This window comes from Bubalus kerabau, chromosome 12 (assembly GCF_029407905.1).
Source record: "Bubalus kerabau isolate K-KA32 ecotype Philippines breed swamp buffalo chromosome 12, PCC_UOA_SB_1v2, whole genome shotgun sequence".
NCBI classification, from domain to species: Eukaryota; Metazoa; Chordata; class Mammalia; order Artiodactyla; family Bovidae; genus Bubalus; species Bubalus kerabau.
Genome location: NC_073635.1, coordinates 81,673,056 through 81,687,290, shown reverse-complemented (window position 1 = coordinate 81,687,290; position 14,235 = coordinate 81,673,056). Strand labels below are relative to the sequence as shown.

Below are 14,235 nucleotides of genomic sequence, written 5' to 3'. Positions count from 1 at the left end.
AATTAAACACTTCATTTCTGCTCTGTCTTCTCAGCCTGTCTTTGGCCCTTTAGAATTGCCTTCCTCTCTGGTCTGAGTTAACATATTAGCTGTTTTTCTTTCCCCCTGGGTGCTCTACTTACCACTACAAATATTTTTCTATGAGTTGTGCCAATAAACTTTTGGAAAGCACGTCTCTTGCTCATGCATCTCTGTTTATATGTGGAGCCGTTTTTCTGGTTGCCTGCTTCTCCCGGAAATGCTCACAGGGTTTGTTCTGCACCTTTGGGAGCTCATTCTTCATCACTGTGGTTGTCATGACCATCAGATTACTGAGACCGTGATGTGTTCAGTGTCCCGCTCAGGGAGGGAGAAGGCTGTGAACAATGGTGGCCTCTTCCCTAAATGATCCACCGCCAAAGACAGAGAGTCAAAGATGACTCACAAAGCTATAGAAGATATACAAATGGCTAAGGGAAATATTCATATTATATAAAACCAAAATGCAAGAACAGTTCCTTTAGTGGTTATTCAATCAATAAGTCATGTCCAACTCTTTGCAGCCCCATGGACTGCAGCACACCAGGCTTCCCTGTCCTTCACTATCTCCCAGAGTTTGCTTATACTCATGTCCATTGAGTCAGTGATGCCATTCAACCATCTCATCCTCTGCTGCCCGCTTCTCCTCTTGCCCTCAATCCTTCCCAGCATCAGGGTCTTCCCCAGTGAGTTGGCCCTTTGCATCAGGTGCCCAAAATATTGGAGCTTCAGCTTCAGCATCAGTCCTTCCAATGAATGTTCAGGGTTGATTTCCTTTAGGATTGACTGGTTTGACTTCTTGCTGTCCAAGGGACTCTTGAAGAAAAAAATGGCAAGTTTCCCAAACTAGGAATCAGGACATAGAATCTCCCTATGGGCTCACAAGCAGTTGGACAACTGAGCCATATATGGCATTGAACTTGGGATGTTCCCTCATAACGCTCACGGTCTCTCTGGCCAGTTTGGTTTTCTGCAGATGGTAGGAAGGAAGAGCTGACACCTTTGTTGACTTTATAAAGGCTTCCTTGGCCTCTCACATTCATCTTTCCACAAACCCAGAACAGACTGTCATTATAAAGTAAAAGCATACACCCCACAAGGGATAAGAAGTAGCTTTTGAAACTTATTTCTCTAACCCCACCAAGAAAGACTGCCTGATTTAAAGTACTTTTTGACCTCTCAGCTCAGCGTGTGTAATGTAAATCCTCATTTTCCGTGAAACCTAATCTGTAGAAATATAAAAACAAACTAATAGAAGTAGAAATAAGCAAATAATAAAACCATTTGCTTGTTAATCCCAAGATAGCTCATGGCATGTAACTGAATAATTCCCAAGCATCTTTATAACTGCATAGAAAACTCTGGCTTTATGCACCAAATGTGTGGTTTCCAGTTTGAGTTTTTCTTTCATTAATCTGCTAAACTAAAAATGATCAATTTCCTTCACATTTTCCCTCTTTCAAACATTACCCCTTGAGATTTTCATTTCTATTTTTTTAATTCTTTTGATTTATCTAGTTCCAGCACACATATTTATGAAACATTTTGCTATTTAAATATGTTAGTGATAATGCCAGTCAACAATAAAAAAAAATCATATTTGGTACGGAAAGGGGATTATGTTTCAGGGTAAAATAAAAATTTTTCTTCTAATTTTATTTTTTCTGATTTAGTTTTGGTTCAGTTTTTGTTTTCTCAGTGCTCAGACTTTGAATACTTGATGGGGCTTTACTGCCACCTGCTGTTTCTTCATGTAATAACTCATTGTTCCTTTGATTCAAATATTCTGATAGACTGTGACATAGAGATTCCCCCACTTCCTCTTATTTTTTCCTTAGTTAAAGCAAAGTGAAGCAAACGCAGACACCAAAGAAAAGCTCCCTTTGCGACTTCGCATCTTTGAAAAATTTCCGAACAGACCGCAAATGGTGAAGATCTCAAAGCTTCCTTCAGATTTTACAGTTCCTAAAATCAGGTATTAAAGTATTTCCTTCCTTGTCTATCTCAAATACACTGTAAAGCATTCATCTTAAGTCTGATTCATCCCTTTCAAACTCGTGTGGGCGTGGCTTCTTTCTAAGTTTTTATCCATGCTACTACTCTGTCTTCCTTTCTTAAACATCATTGATCCCTTTAAACAATGCATCCACAGCAGAGTCACCTGTGTTAGCCCGGGCAGGAAGACTGCCGACCAGCCCCTGCTTCTCCCTGAGACCGCTTCTCGGGAATTTGATGTCCCAGGGAACTGGTGCCGGTGGTCCAACTTGCAAAGATGGTGTGTAGGCAGACACTGGCCTCTGACCCTCAACCATGTCAGGATAAAATTGCCTGTGAGACCCTTCTGAGTTCCACTAAATGGAGAAATGACCACCGGCCAGGTTTCTGGGCGACTGTTGACAGCATTCGTTTGGAATGCCGTGTCTGGGTACAATGTACTTTGTCTCCCAGTTTTTTTAAAAGAGGAACCATGGCATTTTAAACCCATACTAATAAGATTTTATACCACCTTTGCCGTCAAGTTAAACACTTATACTGCAGATGCTTTAAAACGCTTATTTTTAATGTTTAAAGGAAAGTCTTCCAGTTCTAGCTCAAAAATTACAAATATAACTAGAATAATGTCAGATATGACATTTTTATGTAACTACTTTTAAAAAAACTGTATGGGAAGGTTATAAAAGTATGAGACTGAAGGTCATGCCATAAATTTAAAATTCAAATCACTTCTGATTTAAAAAAAAAAAAAACAAAATTTAAAACCTGAAAATACAAAGTATATAAAAGAGTCATAAATTAGATTCAAGATTAGCAGTTATTTTGAAAAGATGTTATTTGAATTCTCCCCATGCTTTGGAGATCAGATGAAGTTTCATTTGAGTTATTTTGAGTCTTCAAGTGTAAAATTATCTCTCAAGGATTCTTAGGATAAGTGAAAATTCAGAGAGATGAACTAAGATCTTATTACCACAATAAGGTTCAAAAGATACCATTAATTACTGAATATTGTTGCATAAAAGTAATTTTAGGGACATGACTTTTTAAAAACAGGAATGACTGAAGATGCAGGAATTTCTCTCTAAATTAAACACTTTGCAAATAATATTTTCAATTAAATCTAGACACCTCTTGGTCTTATTTTCTATGAACTTGTCTATGAACATGTCTTATTTTCTATGAACTTTTGTCACTGCTTTAACTTGGCTCAGGCAAGTGCATCCTTGCAAAATGCCATCCCAGCCCTTGCTCCATGTCGTTAATAATGCTTGATGTATGTGTGCTTCTTTTGCAAAGGGAAAGTTTCATGAAGCAGTTTATTGATCGCCAGCAACAGGACACCTGCTGCCTCTTACGAAGCCTTCCGTCCACGTCTTCCTCATCCTGCGATCACTCCAAACGGTCTGCGATTGAGGACAACAAATACATTGACCAAAAAGTAAGAACCACTGTCTCAAACAACCAGATTTTTCCTTAAGCCTTTGTTAGAGGAAAGGGCTTCCCAGGCGGCTCAGAATCTGCCTGTCAAGGCAGGGGATGTAAGGCACACCAGTTCGCTCCCTGAGTAGGGAAGGTGCTCTGGAGGAAGAAATGGCAACCCACTCCAGTATTCTTGCCTAGTAAATTCCATGGACAAAGGAGCCTGGCGGGCTACAGTCTAGGAGGTTGCAAAGAGTCAGAGGCGACTGAGCAAACGAGGGATGGGGGGCATTAGAGAAAAGAACCATGGCACAGAACTGGGTGCTGAAACCCCAATGTCTCAGGAGAATAATGAAGAAAATAATTTTAGCTTTTGAAGAGATCATTAAACCTAACATTTGTAAATTTGGGAATTTAAAATTCGCATTTCTACAAGTCAGCTTTTGAGCCATGACGTGTGACAGCTGGGTGACTTCTGGGAGGTTGACAGTCTCCCCAAACCTGCAGTTTTTCATGTGCAGAAGGAAGGGCTCTGAGCTCTCAAGTTCAGCCCAGGTTTAACGGTGGCCTGTACATTGTTTTCTGCAAGAGACCATACTTATTCCAGTTATTATACCAAGGAGACTAACCAGAGCAAGCTTCTCTAAAATTAGTCCCAATAACCACCTTTATTGAGTTTACTAAGGCCTGTGGCAGGTATGATCTCTTGGCACATTATCTTATTCATGTTCTGATTTACCTATGTCTTTATCACTTGGGTTTCCCTGGTGGATCAGGTGGTAAAGAGTCTGCCTGCAATGCAGGAGACCTGGGTTCGATCGCTGGGTCAGGAAGATCCCTTGGAGAAGGGAACGGCAACCCACTCCAGTATTCTTGCCTGGAAAATCCCATGGACAGAGAAGCCTGGTGGACTGTGGCCCATGGGATTGCAAAGAGTTGGACACAACTGAGTGACTTTCACTTATCATTTGAAAAATAGATAGGGAATTTTTCCCCAAATTCCACAGTTGGAAAATGAAAGATGGATCACAGAGTTTGTGATTGTTTGCAAAAGCATCTAATTGCACGTATTTCTCTTTTGGAACTCCTAGCTTCTCTTTTAAACCTTTAAATTGTTGCCACCATTTTTCTGCGGCTTATCATCAAATAGAGTAAGTCCTCTCAGTCCAGTTCAGTTCAGTTCAGTCGCTCAGTCGTGTCTGACCCTTTGCGACCCCATGAATTGCAGCACACCAGGCCTCCCTGTCCATCACCAACTCCCGGAGTTCACTCAGACTCACGTCCATTGAGTCAGTGACGCCATCCAGCCATCTCATCCTCTGTTGTCCCCTTTCCTCCTGCCCCCAATCCCTCCCAGCATCAGGATCTTTTCCAATTAGTCAACTATTCACCGAAGTATTCAACAATTAGCCAAAGTATTGGAGTTTCAGCTTCAGAATCAGTCCTTCCAATGAACACCCAGGACTGACCTCCTTTAGGATGGAATGGTTGGATCCCCTTGCAGTCCAAGGGACTCTCAAGAGTCTTCTCCAACACCACACTTCAAAAGCATCCATTCTTTGGCGCTCAGCTTTCTTCACAGTCCAACTCTCACATCCATACATGACCACTGAAAAAACCAAGCCTTGACTAGACAGACCTTTGTTGGCAAGATAATATCTCTGCTTTTCAATATGCTATCTAGGTTGGTCATGATTTTGCTTCCAAGGAGTAAGCATCTTTTAATTTCATGGCTGCCATCACCATCTGCAATGATTTTGGAGCCCAAAAAAATAAAGTCTGACACTGTTTCCACTGTTTCCCCATCTATCTGCCATGAAGTGATGGGACCAGATGCCGTGATCTTAGTTTTCTGAATGTTGAGCTTTAAGCCAACTGTTTCACTCTCCTCTTTCATCAAGAGGCTTTTTAGTTCCTCTTCACTTTCCGCCATAAGGGTGGTGTCATCTGCATATCTGAGGTTATTGACATTTCTCCCAGCAATCTTGATTCCAGCTTGTGCGTCTTCCAGTCTACATACGAACAAGTTCTGTTCCAAGAGTGCACTCAAAGGTCTGGTTTGTTCTTAAGCCAACAAAATTAGCCTTGGCGCCCAACTAGCACAGTCGGCTGTATTGTACTGTATTATAATAGCTTTATGACACGTCACACACAATACATAAGAAACAAACACACACACACAAAAAAACGCTTTTAATCTTACCGTCAGCACCTTGAAAAGTACAGTAGCGCATAGAGCAGCTGGCACACAGGGGCTGGCATCAAGCACACAGGCAGGAAGAGCTCCTGACTGGAGGAAGGAGAAGGGTGGGAGATGGTACAGCTGGAGGTCATCAGGGATGGGAGACAGAGTGGGATGTGATGTGAGCTGCATGACACTCATGCCCGATGCTGATGAAACACGTGCTGGAATCTTCTAACGTTCTCAACCTGAAGGTTCATTTATAGGGGACTTACGGTTTATATTTCTCTATTAATATATGGACATAAAATACCAGTTCCTTCACACTCCAAGATTCTGTTTCTCCCCATTCTCCAAAGGTTACACTTCAGAGGATGTTTACTTATTTGTCTTCTCCTTTTCTCCCATCCCCTCCCAGAATGAAACAAACTTCTGCCCTTTATCAGTCCCCCAGTTCCCCCATTCTCTGCTGTAGTTTAGTGAATTTATTCTCAATGATGATGATGATGGGGCTCCCCTGGTGGCTCAGACAGTAAAGAATCTGCCTGCAGTGCAGGAGACCTGGCTTCAGTCCCTGGGCCAGGAAGATCCCCTGGAGAAAGGAATGGCAACCCACTCTGGTATTCTTGCCTGGAGAATCCCATGAACAGAGGAGCTTGGCGGGCTACAGTCCATGGGGTCACAAAGAGTCAGACACGTCTGAGCCACTCACACACACATGATGCTGATGTTCATTTATTTTGTAGTGTGTTTCTTCTCCAGACTTCCCAGGTGGTACTAGTGGTAAAGAACCCGCCTGCAAATACAGGAGATGAAAAGAGATACAGGTTCAATCCCTGGGTTGGGAAGATCCCCTGGAGGAAGGCATGGCAACCCACTCCAGTATTCTTGCCTGGAGAATCCATGGACAGAGGAGCCTGGCAGACTATGTACACAGGGTTGCAAAGAGTCGGACATGACTGAAGTGACTTTGCACGCACATACACAAAGACTTATACTCTTTTTTAAAAAGTTCTTATTAAACTTGTCATGTCTCTTTCCCCATACTTATGTTTACTCAATATTGTGTACATGGCATAGAAGCAGAAACATTTCTATGTTGATGGATAAGCCAGTGAAAGGATAATGGCCTGCTTTCAGCTGATCGGTCTAAAATTGCACTTTACATACAAAAACACAGATTGCCTTATTTTCTAAATTTATTTCGGAAGTGGACTTTAAGCCAGAGAATGTGCTGTGAAGCCCCAGTCTGGGCTGTGGTTATAACCTGCCCTTTCCAGGAAGGATGCTGAAAGCTGATATAATTAAATGCCAAACCTGACAAATCCACAGCTTGCATATTTTTAAATCCCTACTAATGATATCCATTGGAAATATCAACACAAAATTGAACTCTTATTCTCTGAAAATGTATTTTCTGTCTACAAGGAAACATGATGTCTCTCACGTTTCCTGAACAGACTATTTCGAAATAGGTGAGAAAAAAATGAAAGATCAATGTAGGGGTAGGCTGGAGGGTGGAGGGAGAAGGGGCATCTGAAGGGAATTTGAAACATCTGTGAGTTCATCATCATCCCTGCCTCCCTGGTGATCTCCACCTTGGGTTAGGTCAAGGAATTTCAAATGCCATCTCTGATCTGTTTAATGTCCTTATGTGTTGTGGCTTCTTTTTATATTCTTGCTTAACTGTTACTTTTAACTATCTTACAAGTAAGAAAATAATTATAGCCTTATTCTGTAACCTGAGTCCTCTCATAATCCCCTAATATATAATGAACTAGCAAAGAGCCTGATCCTCAGGGGATCCAAGTCCCTCAGCTCTAAAGGGACTGGAACCTTTGGGAGACTGCAGGCAGTCCCCATCTAGAAGTTCGGTTGATTCACACAGTACATGGTCTTATACACGGAAAACCATCAGCGGTGCTTAAGTTGCCCTTCATCCCTCATTGGCCAAATGTAGATAAACTACAGTTAGAACAATGTCATTCATCTTTTCACAGCCTTCAACATCTGGAAAGGGGCACATAGGAACCATAGTTCATCTGTTCATCTCAGCAGTAGCTGGCTATGCTGTTGTGACAGAAGAAAAAAAGACTTCCCTGGGTGGCCACCCATTCTCAAAGCTTTGACTTTCCTTAGGCTTCTAGGAAAGCAGACTTAATTCTTTGAAGACTCGCTGTTTCCAGCTCACGTTCCTGGTGCTCTTCATAAATACTTAGGATCTGTCATCCTTGAGGGCTTTGGGCCAGGGAAACCCAAGAGAGAAAATCCCACTTAATGAATTGCAGTGATAACAAATTAAGGGAAGTATTTAGAAATCAAGGAGAAAGTAGTCTGGAATCTGTATTTTTAGGGTTTTTTGTTTGTCTTTTGGCTGTACTTTGCAGCTTCTATGATCTTAGTTCCCCTGCCAGGGATCGAACCTGCGTGCCCTGCATTGGAAGCACAGACTCTTAATCACTGGAACACCAGGGAAGTCCTTGGTATCTGTTTTTTTAAATATGGCAAACCTTTTTCAGTTTTCTTAAGAAACCTCTAAAAGCCACTTAAAAACAAAAATATACACACAGCAAAATTCCTGAACAGAGCGTTTCTCAGCAAGCGCTTGTAAATTTCTATTACATTCCAGCTGCCTTTGGAAACATCGGTCAGTGTCCAGTGGAGAGCAAGGCCCTTGGCTCTGTGTGAAGAAACTCTCCCAGGCTGTTTTCCCCAAAACAAGTAAGAAATCAGGAGACAATGAGAGGCTGGCTTTCAGTGATTCTCATATGGTGAACCAAGGAACAGTAGAGTAATAATAAAACTTTTCTCCTAACAATTACCTGTCAGGAGAAACTTCTGACTCCCTCTGCACTAGAGCAGCTTCCTTTTTTCTTGCCAAAGAAGAACACTGAGTCCCCAGGAACCTAGAAATCACAAGTTAAGGGGAAGACCTGACAACAAAAGCCAGGAGGGGTGAGGGTGGGTGTGTGTTTGATTAGACAGTGCAAGAAAGCAAAAGCACATGTTAAGCAAGATTTTCTCAAGTAATTACCCTGGCTTTGAACAACTGTAAGAAATTCCCATGGCAACCTCACTTTGCAGAGACCATGTTTTTTAAAATAGCCTTGTTTGATTACCTTTATCACCTCATTTAAAAATACCTGTCCTTCTCCATAAGCAACGAGCAAACAAAAATCTAACATCTTTAAATGTGTGATGGCTTTAAATGTTGTGTGGCTTAATCAAATCCTAAAGGAAAAAGACATCAGTATGGTCCCACTTTTCCCTTGGGGTGAATGTCCTTCTGAACCCCATAGAAATGGGTTCCCAAGTGCCAATCCCCACATCTCTTACCCTTCCCTTTCCCCTACACCCCCATGGGAATCTTCAAGGGGTTCCCTTTCTTCCTAATTAAAGGATAAACCTGCAGATCTTGAAGGATTCTTTCTAGTTTGCAAGCAGTAGAAAATCAGGTAGCAGTTTTCTACTCATTTTTCCCCTCTGTATTATTGAAATTCTAAGGAAATCAACCCTGAATATTCATTGGCAAGACTGATGCTGAAGCTCCAATACTTAGGCCACCTGATGGGAATAGCTGATTAGTTGGGAAAGACCTTGATGCTGGGAAAAGATTGAAAGCAGGGGGAGAAGGGGACGACAGAGGATGAGATAATTAGATAGCATTACCAACTCAATGGACATAAATCTGAGCAAACTTCAGGAGATAGAGAAGGAGAGGGAAGCCTGGTGTGATGCAGTCCATGGGGTCATAAAGAGTTGGACACAACTTACTGACTGAACAACAACAAATTATTGAAATTAAACCCTCTATTTCCTAAGTAAAGTGTTTGTTAATAATAATAGCAATAAACTGAGACGTGAACTTGGCTTTCGGGGAGACCTGTTAGTAAGAGCAACCCGCTCAGTGCTCAGAAGTGAATCATCTCATCAAAGTCAAGGTCTCCACCGGGGCTGGATCTGAGATACTGTCTTTGATGGGCCTCTCTGATCTTTCTGACTTCAGCCTCTGCTGGGGCGCCTCTTCTGGGGTCAGAACCTCGTGTCTGGGGAACACGAGGGCACATCCCAGAGTCACATCAGCATACGACAGACGGAGAGATGAGGGCTGTCCCGGTCACCTTGTGGCTCTGCACTTCCCAGAACAGTCACTGGAACCCGTGTGATAAAGACAGCAAGGATTTATTTCTCCAACAGCAGATAACGTCTGCTGTCTTCTGCTAAATGCATAGAAATTTCCACAATAAGCCTTCGTAATCAATAGCTAACACATGTACAAATGGGGAGGAAAGTGAAAAAAAGTAATTACTGTATTTCGTTTACCATTTTCATTTCCATAAGTCTTCAAGATTCACTCAGTCTTTCAACAAGCATTTATGGAAAACCTGTTACTCGTATGGCACTGCTATGGGCTATGGGAATTCAACAGGGAGAGGGATGTGAACTATGCCCTTGAACTATGCCCTTTAGAATCTTTTAGTCTAATGGGGAGAAACACGTGTGAATGGATGAAGGTATGCTGCTGCTGCTGCTAAGTCGCCTCAGTCATGTCTGACTCTGTGCAACCCCATACGGCAGCGCACCAGGCTGCTCTGTCCCTGGGATTCTCCAGGCAAGAATACTGGAGTGGGTTGCCATTTCCTTCTCCAATGCGTGCATGTATGCTAAGTCGCTTCAGTCGTGTCCTACTCTGCGAACCCATAGACGCAGGCTCCTCTCTCCACAGGGTTCTCTAGGCAAGAATACTGGAGTGGGTTGCCGTGTCCTTTTCCAGGATGAAGGTATATAATCCTTCCTACCAGAGAAGGAATATTGAGGTGCTCCAGGCAGAAGGAAGTATTTGAAAAGATAATGGATAGTATATCTGCTGATTGTAACTGATGGTGAGAAGCAAAATAGAACAGTCATTAAGACCAGTAATACTGATTATGTGATGTAGGTGCCAACTTTTATCTATAAAACAGAGATTGTTGTTATTTTTAAGGTTTGTTACAAGAATTAAATAATTATATGTTAAAGGCTTAGCATCATACCTGGCATAGTATATGATATGCCTATCACATTGGATAAGAAAGGCTACTTTAGGGAATTCCCTGGTGATCCACTGGTTAGAACTCAGTGCTGGCATTGCCAGGGCCCAGGTTCCATCCCTGGTTGGGGAACTAAGCTCTCACAAGCCACACAGAGTGGCCTAAAAAGAAACAAGAGAAAAAAGTTACTGTAATTAAACCATGTCATGAAGTCAGATTCAGCAAGTGCGCTTACAATCATCAACCAAGAAAATTTACTTTTACTTAAATTAACCTTAAGAGGCAGCAATCTAGTTAGCACAAGATATTAGTTACTGATTTATTTTTCTCATTGTCCATGAATCTGATTTTTTTTAAGTCTGATTTTTTATGATATTTCATTTGCTACCCGCATTGCCTACCCAGTGCCTTTGCCTCTCGAGAAGTAAATTTGGTTGTTCTGGAAAGGTTTACTGTTCACAAAGACTGGTTGATTGCCATCCTGCATTTTATAATTTTCTACATGATTATAGAGCGTTCAATGATTTGTTCCAGTAACTCCGCACATACTCGGCCTGATCTATAATTTCCACGGTGAACGTTAACTCACTTTAAAAAAAGAGAGAATAGCCTGTTTTCATCTTTCCGGCTTTTACTCTGAAAGAATTTTCTAAAATAATAGCTTAGCAACTCTGTAGTGCCATTCAAACATCTCTCTGGGAGAAGACTGGGACAGAGCATGATGCTACCACTAACCAGGGGCCTTATCACAAAGATACAAAGTAGTGTGGTCCCGGGGAGGGAAGAAGCGTGTTCATCAAAGCCAATATGAAAACCCTGCCAGTTCTCTCTGTAGCATATGAAGGCTTTAGTAGATAATTGATTGCCCACGTATTCACAATAGTAATGGAAAGGAAACAAAACAAAAAAAATGCACCAATTAAATGGAAACTTTTTTCCCCATTTTTATTGATCTTTGCAGTGCGTTTTTGAACTCAAATTAAAATGCAGTTGCATTTGTATGCATGATATTTACTTGACAGTTATTTCTTAGGGACTTTTATATGCAGTGTGCTCAGTCCTCCTGGACCAAAAACACATGTTCCTGCTTTCAGCTAACATGAGAGTAGGGATTCCCTATCATTGATTTTCTTTTTTTGCAGAATAATTGTGTGATCACGTTTGGTTTGGAATTACATGTGATTTGTTTGCATTCCTTGTTGTGTTGTCGCTAAGTCGTGTCAGACTCTTTTGCAAGCCCATGGACCGTAATCCACCTGTGTGTGCGTTAGTCAGTCGGTCGTGGCCAAGTCTTTGAGACCCCGTGGACTGTAGTCCACCACTCTCCCTTGTCCATGGGATTTCTCTGGCAAGAATACTGGAGTGGGTTGCCATTTCCTTCTCAGGGGATCTTCCTGACCCATGATCAAACCTGCGTCTCCTGCTTTGGCAGGCAGATTCTTTACCACTCAGCCACCTTGGAAGCCTTTCCTGCATATTTATTTGGGATCAAATGTAAATCAGCCTAAAAGGACTTCCCTGGTGGTGCAGTGACTAAGCCTGCACCCCCAATGCAGGGGGCCCGGGTCTGATCCCTGGTCAGGGGGTGAGATCCCACATGCTCCAACTAAAGGTCAGTAAATAAATAAAAAACTTTTTAAAAAGTTCATCAATCTATATTATACATAATATAGAAAGATTTTGATCAAGTGTTTTCAGTACAGTCTCCACAACAGGTTTGAGAGAGTTGACACTGAAACTAAACCTACCTTTGAAATCTACATTTTGCTGTACTTTTAAAATATTCTTCCCTTTTGAGTACCGTTGTCCTTACAAATTTTATTTTCCTTGAAGTCTCAATGTGTTATAGTTGGTGCTCCTGCTGACGTTCTTGTTCTTTGGCTCTGAAGTTCAAATACAGTTGAATTGTAATAGGAGACCAAGGGCTGTTCCTTATACTATCAGAGTGCCATGGGTTTTAAATTCACAAACAGCTGTTTGGGTAAAAGCATCTGGCATTTTCTCCCAGAATCATAAATCCACTCATCTTTTTAAATCTCTACAGATTTTCAGTCTTTGTCTTTCTGTTTATATGAGTGTGTGCATCAGTTCAGTTCAGTCGCTCAGTCGTGTACGACTCTTTGCGACCCTATGAATCGCAGCACGCCAGGCCTCCCTGTCCATCACCAACTCCCGGAGTTCATATACATATATATATATATATACATATAAAATAGCCATGAAATCATTTTGCTTTTACCTATATAATCTAAATCTACCCAGCATATACTGTGTTTTATTACTGCTGCTGCTGCTAAGTCGCTTCAGTTGTGTCTGACTCTGTGCGACCCCAGAGACAGCAGCCCACCAGGCTCCCCCGTCCCTGGGATTCTCCAGGCAAGAACACTGGAGTGGGTTGCCATTTCCTTCTCCAATGCAGGAAAGTGAAAAGTGAAAGTGAAGTCGCTCAGTTGTGTCCGACTCTTAGCGACCCCATGGACTGCAGCCCACCAGGCTGCCCCATCCATGGGATTTTCCAGGCAAGAGTACTGGAGTGGGGTGCCATTGCCTTCTCCGTGTTTTATTACTAGTTAGCACTATATATTGTGCATGCAGGTGTGCTAAGTCACTTCAGTCGTGTTCAACTCTTTGCGAACCTATAGACTGTAGCCCACCAGACTCCTCTGTCCATGGAATTCTCCAGGCAAGAATGCTGGAGGGGGTTGCCATTTCTTTCTCCAGGGGATCTTCCCAACCCAGGGATCAAACCCAAGTCCCCAGCATTACCGGCTGAATTCTTCACCACTGAGCCACCAGGGAAGCCCAATTCTGTCCACATACATCTATGTGTATATTCTAACTTTCATGCCTGTTGTTTTCTTGAGATTCAGAATTTACATTATTGAAATAACTTAAGATCAGAAATCTTGATCCATCATCTAAAGCCTCCTTTTTACAAAAGTCACATTTAAGACATTTTTCAAACCTTCCTGATTGCTAGTACTATGATATTCACCTTTATATACATTATAATAGGTCTCTTTTAACATTGCTACCACTGACACTAGTCACATTTAATTTTATTTTTTCCTTTCTAAGCATAATGTCGATTCTACAAAAAAGTTTATTTTATGGAAAGAAACATCTTGCCGTGCACAGGATCTGTCATATGCACTTTGGGATTAATTTTCAGTTCACAGGTGCATGAAAAATTCAAATACAGATAAATGAGATACCACCTTCAACCTTATAATTTTAAGTAATTGCTTATTTCCAATTACTATATTTTATGTAGGAGACTTGTTCAATAAAGTGGTTCATTACAATAATTATACTACACTCTTCCCGCAAAATGACATTCATCAAGGCTTGCTCACTGGACCATGGTTTGGGGCTAATGGATGTGTTTTTATAAATGCTTTCCCACTTAATATCAATCTGTCAACATTTTCAAAGTGAGAAAAGAAAACTAAGGCCTCTCAAACTTTTTCCCACTTAGCAACAGAAATGTATTGTTGACAACTCCAAAACTGAAAAGTTAGTTGAATGTTATAATATTTGTGGGTTTCTTTCTCAAATAATTATGAGTGGCTCCATTTTGAAGGGTACTAC

At 41.5% G+C, this 14,235-nt stretch overlaps 1 protein-coding gene across 1 annotated transcript in view; it reads left to right on the top strand.

Annotated features, from left to right (window-relative positions):
* The window catches only part of NALCN (sodium leak channel, non-selective), a 281,606-nt gene that overhangs the window by 184,695 nt on the left and 82,676 nt on the right, over window positions 1-14,235 (top strand). Inside the window, exons 15-16 of the mRNA XM_055542965.1 lie at window positions 1,857-1,993; window positions 3,310-3,451. Of these exons, the coding sequence (XP_055398940.1) occupies window positions 1,857-1,993; window positions 3,310-3,451 (279 nt within the window). The remainder of the gene's footprint in view (window positions 1-1,856; window positions 1,994-3,309; window positions 3,452-14,235) is intronic.